This window comes from Quercus lobata, chromosome 3 (assembly GCF_001633185.2).
Source record: "Quercus lobata isolate SW786 chromosome 3, ValleyOak3.0 Primary Assembly, whole genome shotgun sequence".
Lineage (NCBI taxonomy): Eukaryota > Viridiplantae > Streptophyta > Magnoliopsida > Fagales > Fagaceae > Quercus > Quercus lobata.
The window spans coordinates 53,799,476-53,823,672 of record NC_044906.1 but is presented as its reverse complement, the minus strand read 5'-3'; the positions used below and the strand labels follow the sequence as shown (position 1 = coordinate 53,823,672).

The following is a 24,197-nucleotide window of genomic DNA, read 5'->3' as shown; positions in this document are numbered from 1 at the left end:
AAGACATGGTAGAGCCGCATTGTCTGATATATAATTCTGATTTTATTATTTCAAAGAGGTAGCAAACACATCAAATATAGTTTACATTAATTATATATGACAAACAAACATCAAGTACAATACATTTATATAACCCGTAGTTCCATTTGAACTTCATCCTCCGGCTCCCCCTTGCAATTACTTGTGACAGAAAATACAATAAAAAGTATAACATGGAACTATGGAAGCACAACCTAACATGTAATGATTCATCTTGCCTTCTTAAGTAACTTCCCTCAAATTCATCATGATCATGAACCAAACCTGCACTGGCCAGATAATGAAGTGAAATTATATAAAAGGAAAGATGAATTAGATGTACTATAACTAACAAATGATTTTTTTATTTAAATTACCTTCAACCTTAGGATTCAATCTTCCTTCATAGACGAGTCACATTCACCGAGATCACCACAAAAAGCCTATCTTTCATTTCATCAACAAAGTGAAAGTAAGCATGTCTCCAAGACTTCTTTACCACCAAAGTACCATAAACTGCCCAAAATCCCACAATGAACCCCAACGCAACACTTACATAGAACCATAATTCTTCAGACCCTTCGGTGTTGCCATCTAAATTTTCTTGATCTTTATGTTCTGGACCCTTGTCACTAGGTGTTGAGTAATTTGTTGGCAATGGAGGCCCACACAGTTGTGTTTTACCAGCATAATTGGAGAGATCATTAAAGGTTTGGAACTAGTTGGCTGTTGGAATTTGTCCAGACAAGTTGTTATATGACAAGTTCAAACTACTTAATGCAGTGATCGAATTCATGCTTTGAGGAATGGGGCCTGAGAGAAGATTGCATGAGAGGTCAAGAGTTTCTAAATATTGTAGGTCTCCAATATTCTCTGGTATCTTTCTAGTCAGGTGGTTCAATGACAAATTTAGGATATCCAGTTTTGATAGATTTGTTAATTCTATTGGGATTTCCCTTGAGAGATTGTTCTGTGAAAGATCTATGGTATTTATGATTGGGTAACCATAGTCCAACCGTTTTCCCTTCGACACCAAATCCATATGCTCCAGGTTAGAATGTGTGCCAATCAGCGAAATTGTAGGATACAAATATTGGTAACCACCCAATCAACCTAAACAAGTAGGAATAGATCTTGAGAGATTATTATGCCCAAGGTCCAAGACATGGATTTGGGTGCAATTACACAATTCTTCAGGAATGATTCCAGAGAGCATGTTGCCTCATAGGCGTAATGCCACTATTAAAAAAAATCTTTCTACAATCCATTTTTGTATGATTCCTGAGAATCTATTGTCTCCAAGATCAATTGCTAATATGTGAGAGCAGTTTTTTAGGGATGAAGAGAGGTCAACTGAAAGATTATTGTGGCTCAATTGCAACCGTATAAGACCAGGTAGTGAGCCCATTGAGTTTGGAATACCACCAGAGAGATTATTCTTGGAAAGATCCATAGTAGACAAGTTTTGCATACCCTTCCAATGGTCATGGATTTCTCCAGACAAATGATTGTTTGAAAGATCAATAAGAAGCAAATTCTTTAGTTTGTTTATGGACGGGGGAATGCTACCGTTCAAAAAGTTCATGGAGAGATCTAAGTTGAGCAATTGCAGCATTTCTTGGAAGATTTTTATTGTTATTTCTCCAGAAAATGAATTATTCCTCAAATAGAGATTTGTCACACTAGTCCATAAAGGGAGTGAGCCCTCTAAAAGATTGAAACTCAAATCTATAGATGCAAGAAGATTAAATTTCAATGACCCAAGAAGATTTCCACTTAATTGGTTATGAGAAAGATCTAGATTATAAATTTGTGAAGACAAGTTCCATAATCAATCGGGTATTTTGTCTAATATTGCAGCATTTTTGAGAGTGATATCCCACAAGTTTTTCTGAGTCCTAAGCCATGCAGGAAATGCAGGGCCTAATTGACAGCCATCAGCTTCGATGAGGGGTAGATCAAAGGAGGGAATCCAGTTATGACTCACATTAAGAACTAAAAGATTGGTAGTTGATGACAAAGATAAACTGCTCAGTTTTGTGAGATTTAGGAAATGAATTTCATATATGATTCCTTCCCAAGAATTACTGAAGAGATTCAATTGTGTCAACTCTGTAAGTTGTCCAATACTTTCCAAGATAATTCCACTCATCTTGTTATAAGAAAGGTCTAATTCTTCCAAACGAGACAAATTTCCTATATTTTTTGGTATTGGACCTGAAAATGAGTTTCTAGAGAGTAGAAGGCTTTTCAAACCTTTAAAATATCCCAAAGAATAGGGCAAATTCCCAGTGAGCATATTTCAAGAAAAATCTACCTCTTCTGTTACTGCATCCTGATAAGACATGGAAAAATTCTGTTATTTCGCCGCTAATATAATAATTTAATGATATATCTAAACTTTGCAAATTGTAAAAGCTCCCTATTGCAATCTCAGGGATGGAGCCCTTGAGATAACAAGAGCTAAGATGGAGATTTGTGAGGCCAGTGATGTTAAACAACCACTGAGGAATTAAACTAGAGTTGAAGTTATTATAAGAGAGATCGAGGACCGAAAGTGAAGTAAAGTTAACAAATTGAAGAGTTTGAGGAAGATTTTGAAGTTCACAACCAGACAAGTGCAATTCTATTAAAAAAGGAAGCATATTAACAATTTGTAGCCAATGAGTCGATGCCTTACTAAGGTTCACGCTAATCAAACTAAGGTACTGCAAGGAAGAGAGACCAGATAGCCAATTTAAATTTGAAACAGAAAAGTTAATCAAAAACGTAGAGAGATTAAGATAGTACAAGTTAGACAGATTCCCAAGATAAGGAGGGATTGTTCCACCAAAGGATGCATAGGAGAGATCAAGGTAACTCAACCTATTGAGTGAACCAATGAAATTTGGGATGGGAATTCCTTGAAAATCATTGTAGCTCAGGTACAAGTAATTTAGATATTTTAGATCAAGTAAAGAAGGAGATAACTCAACACCCAATGTTAACTCCTTACAAAATACACTACCTGCTACCTGATTGCAAACAGGTTGGCTTTTGAGATCAAGTTTAATGACGTGACCTGTTTGATTGTTACAGCCCACTCCTAACCATGTGCAGCAATCTTGGCCAACCCAAGAAGAAAGACCATTTGAAGGATCCTTAAGCCCTTCTTTAAATTTAAGAAGAGCTTGCCTCTCCATCTCAATGCAACCCACGGGTATTCCCAGCACTAGAATAGGACCATATAGCTTCAAGTGAAATGAATTTAGTTGACAAAAGAAGGAAATGGAAACAAAGGAATAGAAAGGTGGTTTACAGGCTAGCCATTGTTCCTTGACGCCTTACAAAGTCGAAGGTTGAGATGCTACTTATATAAACGTGGGGATTGTCTATTTTAGATTTTTCCCTCATCCCTTTGTGTTATTTATTTTTTGGGTAAAATGCAAATCTAACCTCTAAGTTTCTTCAGATTTCATTTTAGTCTTCTAACTTTGCTTTTATTCATTTCAGTCCTCTGACTTTCAAGTTTATTCAACTAAGTATTTTCCAATTTCCATCAACTTTTGTTATATGTTGTGGTTAATTTTTTAATTTTATAAATTTTTCTTCAAATTTTTTAAATTAAAAAAAAAATTCAATTAATGATTGAAAAATATTTTCCAGATTTTTTTTTTCAAAAAATTTTAACAAAAGTTAACACAAATACCTTAATTAAATAAATCTGAAACTTAGAAGACTGAAATGAACGAAAGCAAAGTTAGAAAATTTAAATAAAATCTGAAAAAATTTAGAGGGTCAATTTTGCATTTTAGTCTCATTTTTTATTTGGTATTACACAAGTACAAGAAAACATTAAAACTATCCTCAATCTCTGAATCTGGAATTGACTCTGTGTCAAGTCATCTGAGGAATAGAAGAAAAAACTTTAAAAATAACTAGCAAAAAAAAAAAAAAAAACAAAAGAAGAAGAGTGATCTGACTTCCACTAATTATGTTTGAATGTTTCAAGCCTTGAATACCAAAATATATTTATCATGCGGCCGGCTGAAATTATATTACTTGGGCTGTTGGTAGAAACTATAAATAATGCACTTCTGCATCGACTTTCTAAGGGGTTGAATTTATCTTGCTTATGAAAATGATCTTTTTGTGTTTGTTATTACACAAGTACAAGAAAACATACAAAATTACCCTCATTCTCTGAATCTGGAGAGTTGAATGTATCATTTCTCTAAATCTGCCACATTTTCTCTTTAATATGAAAATGATGGTTCGAAAAAATAATTGATGTAAGTGACAATATAAAACTTCAAGATTTGTTTTTTTTTTTTTTTTATTTGGTATTACACAAGTACAAGAAATCATACAAAATGATCCTCAATCTATGAATACTTGTTTAAAAATATATGTATATAGACTTGAGATTATATTATGTAAGTTTGTAAGGATCTGTTTGGATACCGCTTATTACTGATAACTGAAAACACTGTAGCAAAATAATTTTTAAATTTGTGAATAGTGCCGTGGGACTCAGTTTTAAAGTTGTTTTTGCTGAAAAAAAGTACTTGTGGGTCCTATGAACAATGCACAGGACCCACTAAAAAAAGCACCCACTAGGAAACGCGCAAAACACGCTTCCCAAACTCACTAAATAAGTCCATAAGATATCAAAATATCATTTGTAGTTTTTTATATATATGTATAACATAAACAATCCCCTTGTAGAAAAAAAAATCGTAACTTTGTGAAGGGGTAAAAAATTTGAGTCATGGTTTTATTATACATAGGGAAAGAATAATTAATTGAGTAGCTCATGAACAATCTCAAGTTTGTTTGTCAAGAATATGAACCAAGCTTGAATATGTAATTTTGTTCTGTAACGAGCTTGAGCTTGCCTCGTGTTAAAAAAACAAAAAACAAAAACTTAATAAATAAGCCTAAACTTTTAATACACAGCTCAACTCATTTAAAACCCTAGACTACTTTCACATAAGTATATTTTATTTAACTTAAATATTGGAAAAGTAAGGCAGATAGCTTTTAATTATTTCTTTCACTCATCATTAGAATGTTGTTGGCTACCCAACCATGGTTGATGGGGTTTGGCCCATCAACCCAAGGGCTAGGGATATTTGGCCAGCGTTGAAGCTCCATCTTGACAAATCCAACATAGATCCAACCACTTTTTTTTCTCTCTTGTTAACAAAATCAACTAAACTAGATAAATAAATAAAATAGAAAATAAAAAATAAAAAACTAAAACGAAGAAGAAGAGGAGGAGAAGAAACATAAACATAAACAAGAAAATGAAAGGAACAAATCTCATATAGAATATATCATGTAGCAAAAAGTATACCAAGCATTGGGTATATACGTCCACCCTCTCACAACATGTGGCCGATATGAGAGGGTGAATGTATACACTTGCTACATGGTATACCTTGTCATCATGTAGAATACCCACTTGCTGTGAGATGGTAGATTTATACCCATGATGCACACTATACCTTCTCATCATGTAGACTAACTTAAAAAATTTATTTCTAATGAAAATATGCATTGAAGATTCATACCTTTTGATTTTATGCATGGGTCAAAAGTTGACTGAATTGCCAAGAGAGATGGTTTGGTACTCCATCTAGTCCGAATGCTCACTTTTTGCCATTATGTTTAATATAAATGCAATAAATAAAATTAAGAGAGAGATTGCAGCAAATAATGATAGAGAAATTATTGAAATACTATTGCATATCAATGAATGAAAGAACCTAAAAAGTTAAAAGTCTTGTAGCTCAAGTGCTTAATTGATTGGCACTTCATTGTTCACATATTCATACATCAAACTCTTTATACTCTTTTCTTCTTTTCTTTTAAATATTCTTTAAAAAAATTGCTAAATAGCATGATTTTAGGAAAAGTTTGTTAAGTAGCATTTGATCAACTTATTTAGTTATGGAACACTTTTTTGGAACTCGAGTTTGTCAAACTCAAGTTCCAAGTGAAATTCGAGTTCCTAGCATTGTTTGATCAGATTGCCATAATGCTTGCCCAAAAAAAATGCTACATAACTAGATAAGTTTGACCCTATGCTTTTTTCCTAAATATTTTCAAATATTTTGCTATTTGGCAAAATATGCCTCTTTATTAAGTTTTATTATTATCACTCCAAATATATCAATATTTCTCTCCTCCGTCCTTTCCCAATTTCAATTTTCATCAAGTTCTCAATCTTCTCAACTACAAACAAATCAACAAAATTTCACAAAAGAAACCAAACACATAGAGAAAGTGTCTATTTTGTCAATTTCACAAATGATTTTTGAAGAGGAAAAAAATCACCCTCGTCCATCATATAGCAAAAGAAGAAAAATTTAGCATCGTCCATCATGCCAACTTCGTCCATCAAGCTAGCATTGTCCATGTGATGAACGACTATAGAATACGTTAAATGGGTTCACCATAAATGACATGAGTAATAGTTAACGTGCCATACAAACAAAAGCGTAACCGACAGACCAACGGGCAAAAGATCATTGAAGTCTATAATGCCTCCGCATTCATTACTAATGAGTATTAATTTATCAAGATCATCCATCTCTCAACGGACAAATTAAATGCTATTCACTACAAGGTGTAACGTACGGACATCAATGACGGACGAAGCCATAAAAGACATTCAATATCCAAGATAGCTAAGGAGTAACGTATGGGCACCAACAAACGAATAGCCATTGTCAAACAATAAAAAACAGCCATTAATACCAACGGCTCTATTTCCCACAAATGCATATATTTATTCAGACAATGAATACAAGGGCTATAAACCCACAAAAAACAATGGGAGAAAGGTAGACAATTCTCACCCCTAAAACTATTCTCAAGTTGAATTCTTTTGCGATGACTCCAATTGAATTCCATTCTGACTTAATTATTAGAGGTCCTCTGGACAAATCCAACACCTTCGTCCATCTTAATTGACAAGGAGTTCAACTGAAGATTTTCTACATCAGTAGCTATAAATTTAGAGAAGAACAACACCAAAAGGTTTGTCTCTAGACAAAACCAACGCCTTCGTCCATTTGTATCGACAAAGAGTTCAACTAACGATTTTTTTGCATCATCAATTTTTTTACAAAATTCATAATTTTTCACACAAAGACAAATCAACCTTCCACAAATTTTCACAAAAATTGTTGTCTTTTCCCACATTTTTCTTTTCTCTGTTTTCATCTTCTCTTATGAGTTTTTGTTACAAACCCAATTGAGTTTGTTGGTTGCTTCAGGGGAACTAAGACCTCTTAATTGATGAATAGACTACTTCGAGGGAGTTCAAACTAACCTCCAAAGTGAATATTCACTCAATAATAATATTGTTCAGCTTTCTTTATTAATCAACATTAAGCCATATAAATAGATGGCTTTTCAAGATAAAGCTAATATTTAAATTCAAAAGAAATCTAATTTTTATCTACAACAAGTAGGTAAGATTTATTCAAATACTAAACTAACAATTTATCCTATTCATATCTTTTTATTTTGAGAAAGTTATCCTATTCATTATCTAATTACCCAACTCCTAATAACAAAAAATAAAATCTTAAATAATTAAATTAAATTAAAAAAAAAAAACTAAGCACGTAACCGTTTTTCTTCTCCAATTGTCACCTTTGTTTTCCCTTGTGAGCTTGTCTTTGCCTAGATTCTTGTGACCTTCTTGATCTACTAAGAGAGAGCTGTAGCATGGGAAAGAAAGACCAAGAGAAACGTTGGGGGGAAATATTATAAAAAATATATATTAACTATTGTGCTACAATATCGCAATACATGTATAATGTATTGTAACGTTTATAAATAACTTTTCATTTAAAGGTGAAAATGATCAAATTAAGTTTTGATTATGATTTAGACCTCAAATTTTAATTGCAAATTAGTCAATTTAGGCATATTTATTAATTGAGTATAAATTAAAGTGATTAGTCAATTGGCATAAGCATGGATGGCAACAAATGTATGTATAAACATATAAATTGAACTCACAGACAATCAAAAGCACAATGATAACACGTGAGGTGTTATTGAAAAGGAAAACCCAAGTACCGAGCATAAAAACCTCTCCCCAACTTCACCTTTTAAAGTGATCCACTAGAATAGATAGTTGCAATATATATTACCCACAAAACCATACAAATCAAGTGGCAACCATGTGCTTGAGCCCTTCGAGCTCCTGCATACAGGTTGCAATTGACTCTGCAAGTCCATTCTCTACACTAGCATCTTGATCTGCAATTGAGCCTTTAATTGCAATATCCAAGTCTCTCGGCCAGCTATGGGCTACTTCAATGGTTCCAAGCACCAACAACACTCAAGAATACTCAAGGTCTTGATATGTATAATGGTTTTAATCTCCTCTCATGATATATGGCAATTTGAGAGGGAGAAGGTACATAAAATGAGAAGGTTTTATCGTTTTAGGTCTATAGCGCTTCAATATGGGGACTCTCCTTACAAATTTCGTGTGCGATGAAGGTTATATAAAGAGGTTAAGGGCTTGTGCTATAGTGAAGTTCATAACAAAATTTACTCAAGTTTTGGTGCTTCCACTTTAAATTTCAAAATGTGAATTTGCCTGATGGTGCTTCCACTTTAATATATGGGTCTTGTAACAAGTACCCTTAGAATGTTTTAATATTGCTTTCATGTAGTGTTATTAAACCCGGTCCAGCTCGGCCGATCAGACCAGTGACCCGATGATTTGTCGCGTTGATCAGGCCGGGTGATTAATTGGAGTGAAAAAGTATGTGACCCAGTCTAAACTGGTGGGTTTTAAGCAACCCGTGTGACTCGGTTGGGTTTTATAAACCCGGACGGGTTTGTGAATTATGTAAAATTGCATTAATAGATCTATTTTATTGACTCTTTTATTATTTAAATAGTCGTTAACCCGTGCGATGCACAGGAAAATTATTGATTATGAAAAAAAATCCAACAATGAATGAAGAATTTAAGTTATCACTTATTCAATGTTGTAGACAATGCTAAATAGCCTTAAAAATCTGAGATAAACCCATGGAATAGATTCGAAATTTGTCCACAAAGAAAGAAAGCCTTACGTGAAAAAATGTATTAAATTAGTATAAATAAAAAAATTAACTAAAATAGTCCAATTTAAAAGGTTTCAAAGTAATAATAGTCCAATTCAAAATATAAATAAATATATTAAATTAGTACAAATATAAAAATTAATTAAAATAGTCCAATTTAATATAGAGACATATATTTCTTTATATATTATTGGTCAAAATTCATATAATTTTTTTAAGATGTTTTAACTAATATATCAATACCAGACCCAAATCTTTACCCAATAATAATAATAACAACTAAATTTTCTAGAATATTACAATTATAATATGAACCTAAAAATCTTTTTTTTTTTTTTTAAAGAAATGAAAAAGAAGAAGAATAGGTTGACAAAAAAAGAAGAGAGAGACATGACATACATATTACATGGTGGAATGGAGGGTCTCAAAATTGAAATGAAATGTGGCTTGGTTTTCAGACTTGGTAAAGAAAGAAGTTCAAGGTTTTTAAGGTTGGACCTGAGTTTAACCGAGGTCGAACCGCAATAATGCCATATATAATTAATTTAGTAATTAATTAATATGAAATAAATAAAATAAATATATAAAAATTAATGATCTTAATTTAAAATTTAAAATATTCGAAGATATTCAAGTATAAAGGAGGCTTAAAAGTGGGTTCCAATTAGCTCAACTAGTAAAATCTCTAATAGTTGAATAAGAGATCTGGTGGTGTCTTTTTTTTTTTTTTTTTTTTGAGAAGGTACTGATTGATGTCTTGATCTGATGATAAAAATCTATCATTAGGAGCGAATATCATAGATTGAAAACTCTCTGGAGGCTTAAAAACAAAATGATATTTCTAGCAATTTATTATAGACTTTAAAAAAATATTTACCATTTGAAATATTTTTTAGTGCAATAGTCAATATAAAAATATCTTTAAAATCGAATATGATTATGACTTTATGCCATTAAAATATTTGAACTCTTTATTATTGGCAAGTGACAAGTACGACTACAAATAAATATAAAATAAAAAAAATCTAAATAGCTTAACTGTAAACCCTTTTGATCGTGGCTTTTAAGACCAATGGTCAATACAGTAACCATGTTGGGATAAAACCAAAAATTCATACTCTAACCTCTTTCTCATAAACAAACGACCCATGTTCTACAGAACTCACTATCTCTAACCAAAATCACAAGGTAAAGTATCACCTAGTCCACGATGAAGCTAAAACCATGAAGAACGAAGTCTATGGTGGAGCTATGACTTTAGATCTGGTTATTTCAAGCATTCTTCTTCCTCTACTTAATCATGGGTGGAGTCAATAAAAAAAAAAAAAAAAAATTGACTTCTCACCTCATCTATCTCTCTCTTCATCCTCTCACGGCAAAGGAGGGTGTTGTAATGGTAGTGGTTGTGATTTGTGGATTTGGCATGTGTTTGTGATTTATGGGTTTGGTTTGTGCTAGTTGTGTACTATGTTTGGAGAAATTTATGGGATGAAGAGGAAGATGATGAAGAGAGAGATGGGATTATTTTGGTTTTGGTGATTTATGGGCTCGTGATATAGAGGGAGATGGGGATGAAAGGAAGAGAAAGAGTTGATCGGTTTTTTTTGGAAAGGAGAAGGAGATTGGTGGAGATTTTTTTAGAAAAAGTATCTGGCGAAAAAATAGTGAGAAATAATTTTTCCAACAATCTCGTATTGGAAGGTTGACTGCTTATCATGTCGTCTTTGTCGTTGTCATCATCTTTTTCAATTCTCTGTTTCTTCTGAACCTTCATGCTTCCTAACATGGCTTCAATTTGCTCGGTTTGAGGAAGGAGATCGACCTCTGTTTTGAGGAAGAAGATGGTTGTTGAGGGTGTGCATTTTGGAGAAAGAGCTGAACCTTCATGCTTCCTACCATGGCTTCAATTTGCTTAGTTTGAGGAAGGAGATCGACCTCTGTTCTAAGGAAGAAGATGTCTGTTGAGGGCGTGCTTTTTGGAGAAAGAGAAGGTAGAGCATCGGGTTCGAGTTTTAGAAAAGTTTTATTATTATTATTATTATTATTATTATTATTATTATTATTATTATTTTAATATTGTGCTGATGTGGAAAATTGTGGGAGTTTCAAAAGTTTCGGTTTTATATATATAAATATATATATATATATATATATATATATATTGATGTGTGATAATATGGTCATTTAAACAAGAGAAAACTTGAAAAATCCCAAAAAAGCATTGTTTCAATTTTCAGTTTTCACAATTCTCGAAACCTACTACCACGGGTTGCTATTGTGCATAAAAATTTTTATTTTTTGAAGTCTAAATAGATGTACTTGGCCAACAATTAGCATGTAAGTATGACCATATAACTCTATGCCACCAACTATCTTCTTTTGTTTAGATTTTTTTTTTTTTTTTTTTTTTATTTCTTGATTGCTTTTTAATTTAAGCATCTTTTGTTTAATTTTTTTTTTTTTTTGGTCATGTATAGTGTGAGTGTATGAGAGACTGAGAGAAATATGCATTAGAGTTTGAAATTTTTCTTTTTATTTATTTAATATACCTAATTTTTAGACATGTAACAAGATTTTCTTTAGCAAAGACTTTGTTGCAATCTTATGACATTTGTTTATTTTCCTTGTGAATTTTATAGAATTTCTAATTCTATTACTTATGAAACATTGATTTTGAATTATAATGCATGGCAAGTTTAATTTAGGCATATGTCTATTTTTTTTTCTTTTTTTCTTTTTTAATTTACATACTCATGTTATGATTTCTCAAATTTAATTTTATATATATTTAATTTTTAAAAAAAAAAGATTATTTGACCTTGTGGTTCAACCAATGACCCACTAGTTAAACTAGTAACCTAGTGACCCATCTCATAGACCGGGTCAATGTCTGGTCTAGGTTTAATAACTATGCTTTTATGAGAAATATAAAAATTAATTTTTAAAAATTAATTGCTTTTTTATTTTTTAAATATAAAACTTCTAAAAATATTTTCTAAATTAATATCCTTAGAACATCCGATAACTTTTTCTCTCAATATTTTAAATTATTACTATATCTTACCTTCGAAATTATTGAGCTAAAATGTTTCCGGCCAGTTAGTATAGCTCGAAGAATGGCTCGGCGCCTAGGCCTTTTAGTGATAAACAGTCTTTCGGCTTAGAATTCTAACATTCTAATTATTTCACAGGCTATGCCTCTGAGAAGGACACACACTAGCAGGCCCAAACCCAAGCCCCTCATAGGCCCAACTTCAATTTCATTTCCATTGCGAACTCATAATGACACTCTCTCCGTCGCGACTTCCAGTTCCAGTTTTATAGACTGTGTCTGCGTTTGATCTAACACTCTTAATTTCATCCTTATATCGATCACTAAATATATCCACAAAAATCGACATGCTGTGCATTTGAGCATGGATAAACCCTAATCTGAAAATGAGTGGAAATGGCCGAAGAACTACTCGGAGCAGAACCAAATCCGCCGCCGATGCCGACGGCGACGAACCTCTCCGTAACACAAACCTAACCCGAAACTACGTAAAGATAGAAATAGAGCTCACAACTCCATTCGGATCTTCGACGTCAATCTCAAAGTCATGCTAGGAGTCAGCGTTTTTGCGTTCTTTGTGATCTTCTTCTTAATTCGCCGCCTTGTAAATCCGGCTGAAGAAGCACGGAGACCGTTTTGGTGGCTTCTTAGTCCTTAATCGTAGTGGTTTTGTGCACTTATCCTTTGGAATTCTTCTTGGATTTCTCTCTTTTTTGTTTTTCCTTTTCTAGTAGGGGTCTAGTATTATTCTACACATTCTTTAGATCTCTTGGCACTTGCAGGGTACATAATAATCAGTTTGATGTTTTGTCAAATTAACTGTTAAATTAGTAATTACCTTCTTCAAATGAAGGCAAATCACCTTTTGACTTTGAAGATAAAATTGCAGTGCAGGAGGGGGAAGGAAGCTGTATTATTGTAATGTCTTACAGCATAAATTCTATTGTAATTCTTTTGGGCTGCGAAATTTTGGAATTTTCAGTAGTGTGGTAGCAGCCAAAGGAGATGATTATAAACAGCTATTCCTATGGCCTCCATCATACACCAAGACTGTTGGGTTGGGACTGTTGGGTGTCTTTTAAACATTCAAAAGTGCATTTGGTTGGGTGGAAAAGTAAGAGTAAAGTAAATGGTAAAGAGAGAATCGAAGGTGGATTGATTAGAAAAGTGGAAAGAAGTTAAAAATGATTGATTATTAATTTTCTATTCAGCCCACCATTTTTAATCTTCCCAAAATATGAGAAAAATAGGGGAGAAATGTCTATATATTCTTTTTTTCTTTTTTTTTTCTTTTTTTTTTATTGATTCTTCTTATATTATCTTTCATCCCACCTTACTATCCTCTCAAGGAATGTATAAATCAATTGTGGGTTGAAATTGGGAGATTTTTGACTCTGTAGCTTACACATTTTAGTAAATGTTTTACATAACCATTACAACCATTTCCTCTTGACTTGCTCGTGAACTATATAGCGTCTTTAACAGAATGGTGCCTATTATGCAGGTTCTAAAGAGGAAGTATACTTTGATCTGCAGTCCTGCTTAGAACCTGATTTTGAAGATTTCTTCAATGTCAGTGGTGGTGAGAGTTGTTTTCAATTTGATTCAGAATTTGGCTGGCTTATATATGTTTATTCTTAACTTCTATAATTCTAAGCATAGACTTTTTTTTAATAAAATAAATAAATAAATTGGGAGACCAGTTTATATTTGCGTCTTAGATTTTTTACTAACTTGTAATTTCTGCAGATACCACCCCATCTTGTGAGAACACTCCTATCCATCATTGCGGCTTGAAAGAAACTCCTCACGTCAAAAAACCAATTTACATGGGCAGTAGCTCCAGTCCCATTCTTGAACCCTCTCCAACACATATGAAGAAACAACTAATTGAGCTTTTTCAAGAGAGCTTTAGGGATGATGCTATTGATGGCAATCAAAATATACAAGAGAGGTCAAAAGCCAATCCTACCATTTGTCCTCTTTCTTCAAAATCTACAAATAAAAGCCTTTATGGATGTGTAGCAAACTTTGCATGCAGTAGTGAGGCAATACACAATAGAAGTTACAACCCTGGGAAGGGAAAATTTGCCAAGTCTGCAAGATGTTGCCTTTCGAATTTGATGTGCAGCCTGAGCTTTAGTGGGAGGCGGAAGAGGCTGAGCCTTGCCGGACCCTAGTGTTGGAAGCAAAGCCTAGGTTTTTACTGTCTATACTTTAAAGAATTGGTACTCCTAACTGGACATAAAATTGATCTTAAAGCTCCCTTTTCATCTTACTTGGCTTTCTTCAAGCAAAATTGCAATTATTATTTTTATTTTATTTGTGGCTGAGGCAGTCTTTAAAGTGAAATATGAATTGACATCCATGTAATATCTAGTACAAGTGCTTGGGTAGCTTATTTGTTATTAATGAATTGTAAAAACTAAAGAGAAATTTTTTGCATGTTAACTTCCATTGAGGATATGGTATTCTAGTCAATGGTTGTGATTATAGGTTCTTTAGATATGAGTTAAGAGATACTTCCTCTGAGAAATGCACATATATATATATATATATATATGATGAGCCAAGCCAAGTTGTAGATGTGCACTGCCCCTGCTTCTACGGCTCCATTAGTCCATGCAATTCTCAATTTGGAATGGCAAAACAAACTAAAGTTGACATTGTGATTCGTGCATAATTGAGGGTAACTAGCGTCTTCACTATATTGCACATGATACATGAGAATGAGAAGCAAAAACTGTAATTCGTCTTGTTACGTGCAGCTTCAAATTTATTGAAGTTCTTGTTGGGAAGATAAAACTTTGGGGAGACTCCACTTGAGGCCTAACATATTGACATTGCTTAAGCAAAAAGCTTAAGCCTAAATATTAAGTACAATACATGACAAACAAAGAATAAGTACAAATACATATATATTACATTTCATAACACACACACAAAATATATATATATATATATATATATATATTATATTGCTTGGTCCCATTAGCCCAATCTCAGTGTCTTGTTGCTTGAATCTTCCTTTGCAGACAAGCCATATTCACTACAATGGCCACTGAAAGCTTATCTTTCATTTTATAAGCAAAACAGAAGTAAATATATCTCCAAGTCTTTTTTACCAACAAGCTGCCACAAACAGCCCAAAATCCCACAATGAAACCCAGTGCAATACTTAGGTAAAACCATAACTTTTCGAATTGGTCTTCACCATCGATATTTATATGTACATCTTCTTGATCTTTATGTTCTGTCTTCCTGTCACTTGGCATTGAGACACTTGTTGGCAATTGAAGAGGCCCATAAAGTTGTGGGTTACCTACATAAATGGATGGATCATTGAAGGTAACTAGTTGGATGATGGAATTTGTCCAGACAAGTGGTTATATGACATATTCAAATGGCTCAAAAAAGTCATAGATGACATGCTTGGAGTAATGTGACCTGAAAGATAATTGCATGAGAGGTCAAGAGTTTCTAATTGGTGCAAAGCTCCAATATTCTCTGGTATCTTTCCCGTCAACCCATTCCATGACAAATTCAAGGAATTCAATAACGTCAATTTGCTAGTTCCGCTGGGATCTCCCCTAAAAGACTGTTTTTTGAAAAATTTATGAGATTCACATTCATGATTTGATCATAGTATTCATATTGTCTTCCTTTAACAACCAAATCCATATGCTCTGTGAAATGCACCTATATGGGTTAAGAGGTACTTCCTCTGAGAAATGCTCATATATGTGACGTACTAAGTGTTAGATGTGCACTGCCCCTGCTTTTATGTCTCCATTAATCCATACATTTCTGAATCTGGAATGGCAAAACAAACAAAATTTTGACATTGCAATTCGTGCACAATGGCAATAACAAACCGTAATACATAGCTTCAAATTTATTAAACTGTCTGTTGGTGAGATAATCATATAACAACATTGAGAGACTCTATTTGAGGCCTAACATATTGAGACATAACTTTTACCCAAAAGTTAAACCTAAATATTAAGTACAATACATGACAAACAAAGATTAAGCACAATACATACATCCATACATATATATATATATATATATTACATTTTCTAGTTCCATTGAAGCCCAATCTCAGTGTCTTTCTGCTTGAATCTTCCTTTGCAAATGAGCCATATTCACTGCAATGATCACTAAAAGCCTATCTTTCATTTTATCAGCAAAACAGAAGTAAGCATTTCTCCAGGACTTATTTATCAACAAGCTGCCACAAACAACCCAAAATCCCACAATGAAACCCAGCGCAATACTTAGGTACAGCCATAACTTTTCAAATTGATCTTCACCATTTTTATGTTCTGCATTCCTGTCACTTGGCATTGAGAGACTTGTTGGCAATGGAGGAGGCCCATAGAGTTGTGGGTTACCTTCATAAATAGATGGATCATTGAAGGTTTGAAACTGGTTGGTTGATGGAATTTGTCCAGACAAGTTGTTATATGACAAGTTCAAATGGCTCAAAAAAGTCATAGAAGACATGCTTGAAGGAATGTGACCTGAAAGATGGTTGCTTGAGAGGTCAAGAGATTCTAATTGGCGCAAAGCTCCAATATTCTCTGGTATCACTCCCGTCAAATGGTTCCATGACAAATTCAATGAATTCAATAAGGTCAAATTTGTTAGTTCTGTGGGGATCCCTCCCGAAAGACTATTTTTCGAAAAATCCATGAGATTAACATTTGAGATTTGATCGTAGTATTCATATTGTCTTCCTTTAACAACCAAATCCATATGCTTTGTGATACCTGCATATATGTTGCCATGGAAAGACTTGTAACCAGTCAAACTACCAAAACACGATGGAATAGATCCTGAGAAGTTATTTTGGGCAAGGTCCAAGACATGGATAGAAGTGATACCACACAATTGTTTAGGAATATCTCCAAAGAGCATATTTCCTCTCAAGCTTAATATTGTTATGGACGGAAGTCTTTCTCCAATCCATTCTGGTATGGTCGCTGACAATCTATTCTCACCAAGATCAAGTGTTAATAGTGATTTGCCTGGAACAAATTTCAGGCATAAAGAGAGGTTCCCAGAAAAATTGTTGTTACTCAATTGCAACCACATAAGAGAAGGTAGTGAGCACATTGAGCTTGGAATGCCACCAGATAGATTATTCTTGGACAGATCTATGAAGACCAGACTTCGCATACTCTCCCAGTGGTAGTCGATATTTCCAGATAAAGAATTGTTTGATAGAGCAAGATACATCAATTGTCCTAGTCCATTTATGGATGATGGGATGCTACCATTTAGATAGTTGCCAGAGAGATCTAAAGCTATCAAGTGCGGCATTTCTTGGCTGATTCTTATCGGTATTGGTCCAGAAAGTAAATTGCTCCTCAAAAAAAGCCTTGTCACATTAGGCCATAGTGGTAGTGGACCCTCTAAATGATTAAAATCTAGAAGTACCGACTTTAAGGAAGAGAAGTTTAATGACTTGGGGAGGTTTCCCATTAATTTGTTATGAGAAAGATCCAACACCTCAAGTTGTGAAGACAAGTTCCACAACCAATTCGGTATTGTATCTGAAATTGCAGTATTTACTAAATAGATCTCTCTGAGTTCCTTCTGTGTTCTAAGCCATGGAGGAAATGTAGGGTTAAATTGACAGTCCAAAATATAGACATTTTGTAGACTAAAAGGAGGAATCCAGTCATGTGTCACATTGAAAACTAAAAGGTTACTAGATGATGATGACAAGGAAAAATCATACAATTTTGTGAGATTTAGGAAATGAGTTTCAGTCATGATACCTTGCCAGTAATTCCCGGAGAGACGCAACACTCCCAACTCAGAAAGTTGTCCAATTGATTCTGGGATGGTTCCGTTCATCTTGTTGTCATTGAGGGACAGTATCTCCAAACGGGACAAATTTTGTATAGATGATGGAATTGAACCGGAGAATGCGTTGCTATAAAGTTGAATCTCTCTCAAACGTTTTAAATTCCCCAAAGAATGAGGGATATTCCCAATGAGTTTGTTATCTCCCAACTTTTACTCCTCTAGGCTACTGTTACTGCATTCCGATAAGGCCTGGAAAAATTCTGTTATTTCGCCACTTAAATTATAATTTTCTGATAAATCTAAGTTCCTCAAATTGCAAATGTTCCCCTTTGCAATCTTAGGGATGGAGCCTTTGAGATTGCAATGGCAAAGTCCGAGTTTTGTGAGGGAAGTGAAATTGAACACCCATTGAGGAATTGAAGAAGAGTTGAAGTCATTATGAGAGAGATCAAGTACTGAAAGTGACGTAAAGTTGACAGAGGGAAAACTTTGAGGGAGATAATGAAGTCCACATTCGAACAAGTGCAACTCCAACAGAGAAGGGAGCAAATTAACAGTTTGAAGCCAATCAGTTGTTGCTTGGGAAAGGTTCACGTAATTCAGACTGAGGTATTTTAGGGAAGAGAGACCGGAGAGCCAATTTAAATTTGAAGCTGTTAGGATATTCCAAGAGAGATCAAGATAAAGCAAGTTAGAAAGATTCCCAATTTGAGGAGGGATCGTTCCATCAAAGGATGTATAGGAGAGATTAAGGTAAGTCAACTTATTGAGAGAATAAATGAAATTTAGGTTGGGAATTTCTTGGAAATCGTTGAGGCTTAGGTCCAAGTAATTTAGATATTTTAATTCAAGCAAAGGAGATAATACACCGATCGTAGGATTCCAACATTCTCTTGAGGTATTACCAGACATTTGATCACATAAAAGTTGGCCATTGAGGTCGAGTTTTATGATGTTACCTGTTCGATTGCTACAGCCTACTCCCAACCCAGTCGCAGCAATCTTCGCCAACCCAGGAAGAAAGAGTACTTGAAGGATCATAAAGACCTTCTTTAAATTTAAGAAGAGCTTCCCTTTCCATGTCAATGCAACCCACAGTGGAGTTGCCAGCACTAGAATTGGACCATATAGCTTCAAGTGAAATCAACTCAGTTTGCAAAAGAAGGTAAATAAGAGCAAGTAGAAAGGTGGTTTTCATGCTAGCCATCGTTTCTTGGCGATTTACAATGTTGAAGGTTTAAATGCTATTTATAATGATCATAGTTCATTTCAGATTTTTTTTTCCCCCTTTTCTTTGAAAGGGAAATTATGTTACTTATCTTAAAACATGTTTCGGGGGAAAGACAACGAATTTTTTGCATTCCCAAACTAGCCTTCTCACACACCGATACACGCTACTGGCTAGTATGTTAAAGTTTTTTTTTTTTTTTTTTAATCAAGAATTTTCTTTTTTCCTTTTAGCTAATATTTGGATATTGGGTTCATATTAATTTATGGGTTAGTTTTGGTAATTGAGTTGCCATTTGAAGAAAAATTAAAAAGAGAAATATAAAATATTATTGGTGGTTATCATTTTAACTACAAAACGAGGAGTGGATTTTTTATTTTTTCTTTTTAACCATAGACGCATGTATTTAATTTAATTACAGCATTATTATTTTTAGAGGAAACCATAACCACATGTAGATAAGAAATCCTTAAATTCAAATGGGAATAAATAACCTAAACAAGAGTGGGGAAGGTTTTTTTTTTTTTTTAATTTATATATTAATACGATAGCATTTGAATTTATGATATCAATATCATTTATTTGTTTGTTTATTTATTACTAAGAGCGTTGTAGCTTTATTGGTTAGAAATCTTTATATCACCCTCCTAATTATCGATGTATTGAAAAAAATAATGATATCTATTAGTTTTTTTATATAGGTGGGATTCAAACTTAGATTTGTTTTTTTTTTAAGATAAGAGGCTTTTTCCCGTTAATCTAGTTAAAACCCATGAAAATAATGAAGCAGTGAGATCATGGATTTTGTTTTTTTAGTTTATCTTTTAATTGTTAAGATACTATTTTGAGTTTGATTTTTTTTTAAAGAAAATTAATTTGAAATAAACAATAAATATTTTTTTAAGGGCGTATATTAAGTTAATATAATAATGGGAAAAATACATATTACAAGTATAATATGATTTTTTTATATAAAACAGAAGATTTAGTTATTAACTAGAGAGCATTGTTATATATATAAGATATGATTTTCTGGTGGGTGGTTTCTCGAGAAGGATTGGGTGCTCTAATAGCTTTATAGCTGAGCTTTAGGCTCTTAGAGACGGTTTAATCCTCTGCCATAACATGCATTTGACTACTGTTGAGATTCATCTTGATGCTAGTGCAGTCGTTCAGCTCTTTTCTACTTCTTCCAATACTAATATGTGTGCTATGCCTCTCATTGATGACTGCAGGCAGCTTCTTTCGCAGATAGCCCATGTCTGGATTGCTCATTGCTTTCATGAAGCAAAGTTGTGTGCTGACTTCTTAGCCTGTGTAGGAACTAAGCAAGATAGGAACTTTGTTTTGTATAATGATCCGTCTGTGGATCTTAGGGAGCTGTTAAGCTCGGACAAAGAGGGTCTGTATCATAACAGATCCATCTGTGATCACTTCCTTCCCCCTTAATTCTTGGTTAATGCAATTTCCTATTTACCAAAAAAAAAACTAAATTGGTTGTCCCTTAGGCTTTATTAGGGAGAATGAAAAGATTCTCCATAAAAGAAAAAATAAGTGGATGACACGTTTGGGGGACAAGGAATTTTTTCCACCCCTAAACTAACCTTCTCACACACACCAAGGGAATGTTAAAGCATTTTTTAAAATTTTTTAATCAAGAATTTTCATTTTGCCTTTTAGCTATTATTTGGATATTGGGTCATTTCATATTAATTTATGGGTTAGTTTCGGTAATTGAGTTGCCATTTGAAGAAAATTGAAAAAGAGAAATATAAAATATTATTGGTGGTTATCATTTTAACTACAATATAATAAACTTTTAAAGTCATATTAACAAATGTCCTTAGGGTATTGGTTAAGAATTCATTTTAAGAAAATTTTAATATCACTTTTATGGGAAATGAAAAAAATTATCAAAACATTAATTTTTTTTTTCTTTTCCAATAAAAACTTTCTTTAAATGGATTATTAACCAATGCTCTAAGGGCACTTGTTAGCATTTCCCTAAATTCAAATGGGGATAAATTTATATATATATATATATATATATTTTTTTTTTTTTTTTTTTTTTTTTTGAGAAAGATGGGGATGAATAACCTAAATGAGAGTGGTAAAGGTTTTTATTTATATATTAATATATTAATAAAAAAATGAAATATTTTACTTAAATTCAAATAAAAGAAAATTGTGTTCATCAAATTGTACTCATTTTTTTAACATTTACACTTTCTCCTTCTCTTTACCTTTTCATCTCCCCAAACATTCTACCTTGATATCACTCTTCCTCTTTCCTTTTATCTTCCTTTATTTTGTTTCTTTTTATTATCATCCTCTTAGTATAAATCTGTCATTTACTCTTCCATTCTTTATATAATTTTCTCTCACAAAAAAAGTGGTTATTTCCTATTCTTTCTTCAGTGGATTTTTATTTTTATTTTCCTTGCATCTCTATTTTAGCTTGATAAAGTTTTTTATTTTTTAGAACTCTATTTTGGTTGATGGGATTTAATTTTGTGTTTTAAGTTTTTTTTTTTAAATGACTTTGATTGTTAAATATTATTATATTGCATTATAAATAATTAAAAATAGTATATAAGAATGTACTATTATTATATTACATAGAATTATTTGGATAAGTTAGTGTTTGTTGTTATGTATTTTATTTTTATTTTTTTCTCATATCATTTTATTTAACATTTAAATTCAGCCCACATCCCCCATATATATCATTAAATTATTTATATTTCCACTCCTTTTTTATTTTAAAATTTTTAAAATATAATATTTTGGCTAAATTAAATAAATAAAATTGTCCACATTAAGTGGAGTAATGCCAGGGAAACTCCCATTCTCACACCCAATGCATCAAAGGAAGAATGAATTACAAAACAAATCAAGTTAGAAACACTAAATAATAATAATAATAATAATAATAATGCATATTTAATGTTATAGAATCATCATCAAATTTTGGAAAACGATAGGTTGCCAATGGAGAGAGAGAGAGAGAGAGAGATGGTATAGAAAAAACCAATACAAAGAAATAAAGAGTAGATAATAATAAAATAAATAAATAAACCAAATGTCAATTAATAATCGTTGATTAGAAAACAAAGAGGTTGTAAGGAGAAGTAAAAAATAAAATAGAAATTACCGTCTGGAGAACATTAAAAACTTTAAAGTGTAGTAACATAAACCATTAAATTCACTTAAAAAATTAAATCAACAATCAACAATTAAATACAATCATAGTACTAAATTTAAATTTAAAACTAATCAAACTCTAATTATGGAAACCATATTAATCATAACTAAAAAAGAGATGTTTTCTAATATTAGTAGAAATTACATAAGAAATAAAGTTAGAAAATTTAAAAATCCATTTTTTGACTTTTCATTTAACCTTATATATATTTATATATATATATATATATATGAGATGGGTTCAAGTTACACCTGGTGTAACTTTGTAAGAGTTACACATTTTTTAAACCATTGATTTGCAAAAGATCTAATGGTTAAAAATTCACTAATAATTATGTCATTATTAAATATTTAATGCTATGAAAAAGTCAGCTCACTCATTTAATACTGGCATTTTATTTTCTCTCTCCCTTTATTCATTAGAAGTTTGGATATTTTAAAACTCTTAAACCATTACAGCGAGAGATAAAGCAAGGAAAAAAAAATTTGCAGAAGAAGAAGACGAAGACAACTTCGAATCCACAACAAGCCACTAGACAAGACTGCCCATTTGCATAGCCATTAACTCAGACTGGAAGTGACTATTTAGATGGATTATGCATATCAATTGCAATTGTAGTTGGACTTGAACATCCCAGTATTTCTCTTTTGACTGTACTTGTCTTTCAAAATATTTTCTTTCCCCTAAATTTCTAGTGGCACGAAAATCCTTATAAAAGACGTCTAATTTTATTCAATGAAATTTTTATATAAAAACCTTACATCAATTCACTTATACAGGTGTGTTGTCTCCAGCCAACTCATGTCAAAGACTCAATCTCAAAAGCATATATTGTAAAGCTCTCATTTTTTTCTTTTCATCGAACACATAATAAGAGCCTTCACCGAGGTCCTGGCATATGAGAGAGAGAGATAGAAGAAGAAGACAACGATGGAGTGTGAAGCAATTGTATATATAATTCAATTGTAAATCTTTCTTTTTGAAATAAAAAGCAGCAGATTACTTTTAAATTCAATTGTATATATAATTGTATAAATTTTATTTAAGATAATTTAATTTTATCATCAAATATCTACTTTTTTTTATTTTTTTTTATGGGATCAAATATCTATTTAATTTCTCTTTTAGGATGAATAGGTTGTTGAAAATTACAAGTGCCCTTTAATCAAGTAAAAAACAATAAATAAGGAAAGAGACAAAAGTGGAAAGTAATAACATTTAATGATGTCTTTTTTAACCGTTAGATCTCTTAAAAATCTATGATGTAAAAAAGGTGTAACTTTACAAGAGTTACACCAGGTGTAACTTGAACCCATCTATATATATATATATATATATATAATTTTCATACACTATTACTTTCGAAAATCTAATGAACAATGCTACCTCTCATTTATTGTCTTTGTTATGCAAATCATTAGTTAGTAAATATATAATAATGGTAAGAAGCGTTACAAATGAGATCACTAAAAAAATATGTAAAATTAACTAGCCACTATCATTACGGAGTCGTAGTCTAAAATTTTACGTATCCAAAAAAGTGGAATATTTAGAGTTTTCTTAAAGGTATGTGTAAAGATTCACTATATATATATGTGTGTGTGTGTGTGTGTGTATAAGGGTAAAAAAAATGTATATTTAAGGTTTTTATTAACTTAAAAACTAATGAAAAACCAATGGTTAATAACTAAAATTATAGTATTAATAACATATTTAATGAGACCATCCTAAAAAATTATCATGTGCAACGCTCGAGTGTGCGACTAGTAATTAATTAAAAAGAGGAAAAGA

At 32.4% G+C, this 24,197-nt stretch overlaps 2 protein-coding genes and 1 long non-coding RNA gene across 3 annotated transcripts; 1 reads left to right on the top strand and 2 right to left on the bottom strand.

Moving 5' to 3' along the window:
• Window positions 1-1,849: 1,849 nt before the first annotated feature.
• LOC115981068 (receptor-like protein EIX1) lies at window positions 1,850-3,200 on the bottom strand. Its single transcript, XM_031103254.1, has 2 exons — window positions 2,336-3,200; window positions 1,850-2,235 (listed from the first exon to the last, which is right to left on the bottom strand). Exons 1-2 carry the CDS (start codon window positions 3,198-3,200, stop codon window positions 1,850-1,852), a joined length of 1,251 nt encoding a protein of 416 aa, XP_030959114.1.
• A 9,205-nt stretch (window positions 3,201-12,405) lies between these two features.
• Window positions 12,406-13,966, top strand: LOC115979506. Its single transcript, XR_004089071.1, has 2 exons — window positions 12,406-13,735; window positions 13,903-13,966. It is a non-coding gene; the product is annotated as an uncharacterized LOC115979506 (long non-coding RNA).
• Window positions 13,967-16,257: 2,291 nt separating this feature from the next.
• LOC115981067 (receptor-like protein EIX2) lies at window positions 16,258-18,021 on the bottom strand. The gene has a single exon (XM_031103253.1). It carries the CDS (start codon window positions 18,019-18,021, stop codon window positions 16,258-16,260), a length of 1,764 nt encoding a protein of 587 aa, XP_030959113.1.
• Window positions 18,022-24,197: the final 6,176 nt, after the last annotated feature.

Coding starts and splice junctions, on each gene's coding strand:
- LOC115981068 (XM_031103254.1), bottom strand. CDS start 3,200: ATGGAGAGGCAAGCTCTTCTTAAATTTAAAGAAGGGCTTAAGGATCCT. Junction 2,236..2,335: donor AGGATGCAGTAACAGAAGAG/GTAGATTTTTCT, acceptor ACTCATTTTCAG/GTCCAATACCAAAAAATATA.
- LOC115981067 (XM_031103253.1), bottom strand. CDS start 18,021: ATGAACGGAACCATCCCAGAATCAATTGGACAACTTTCTGAGTTGGGA.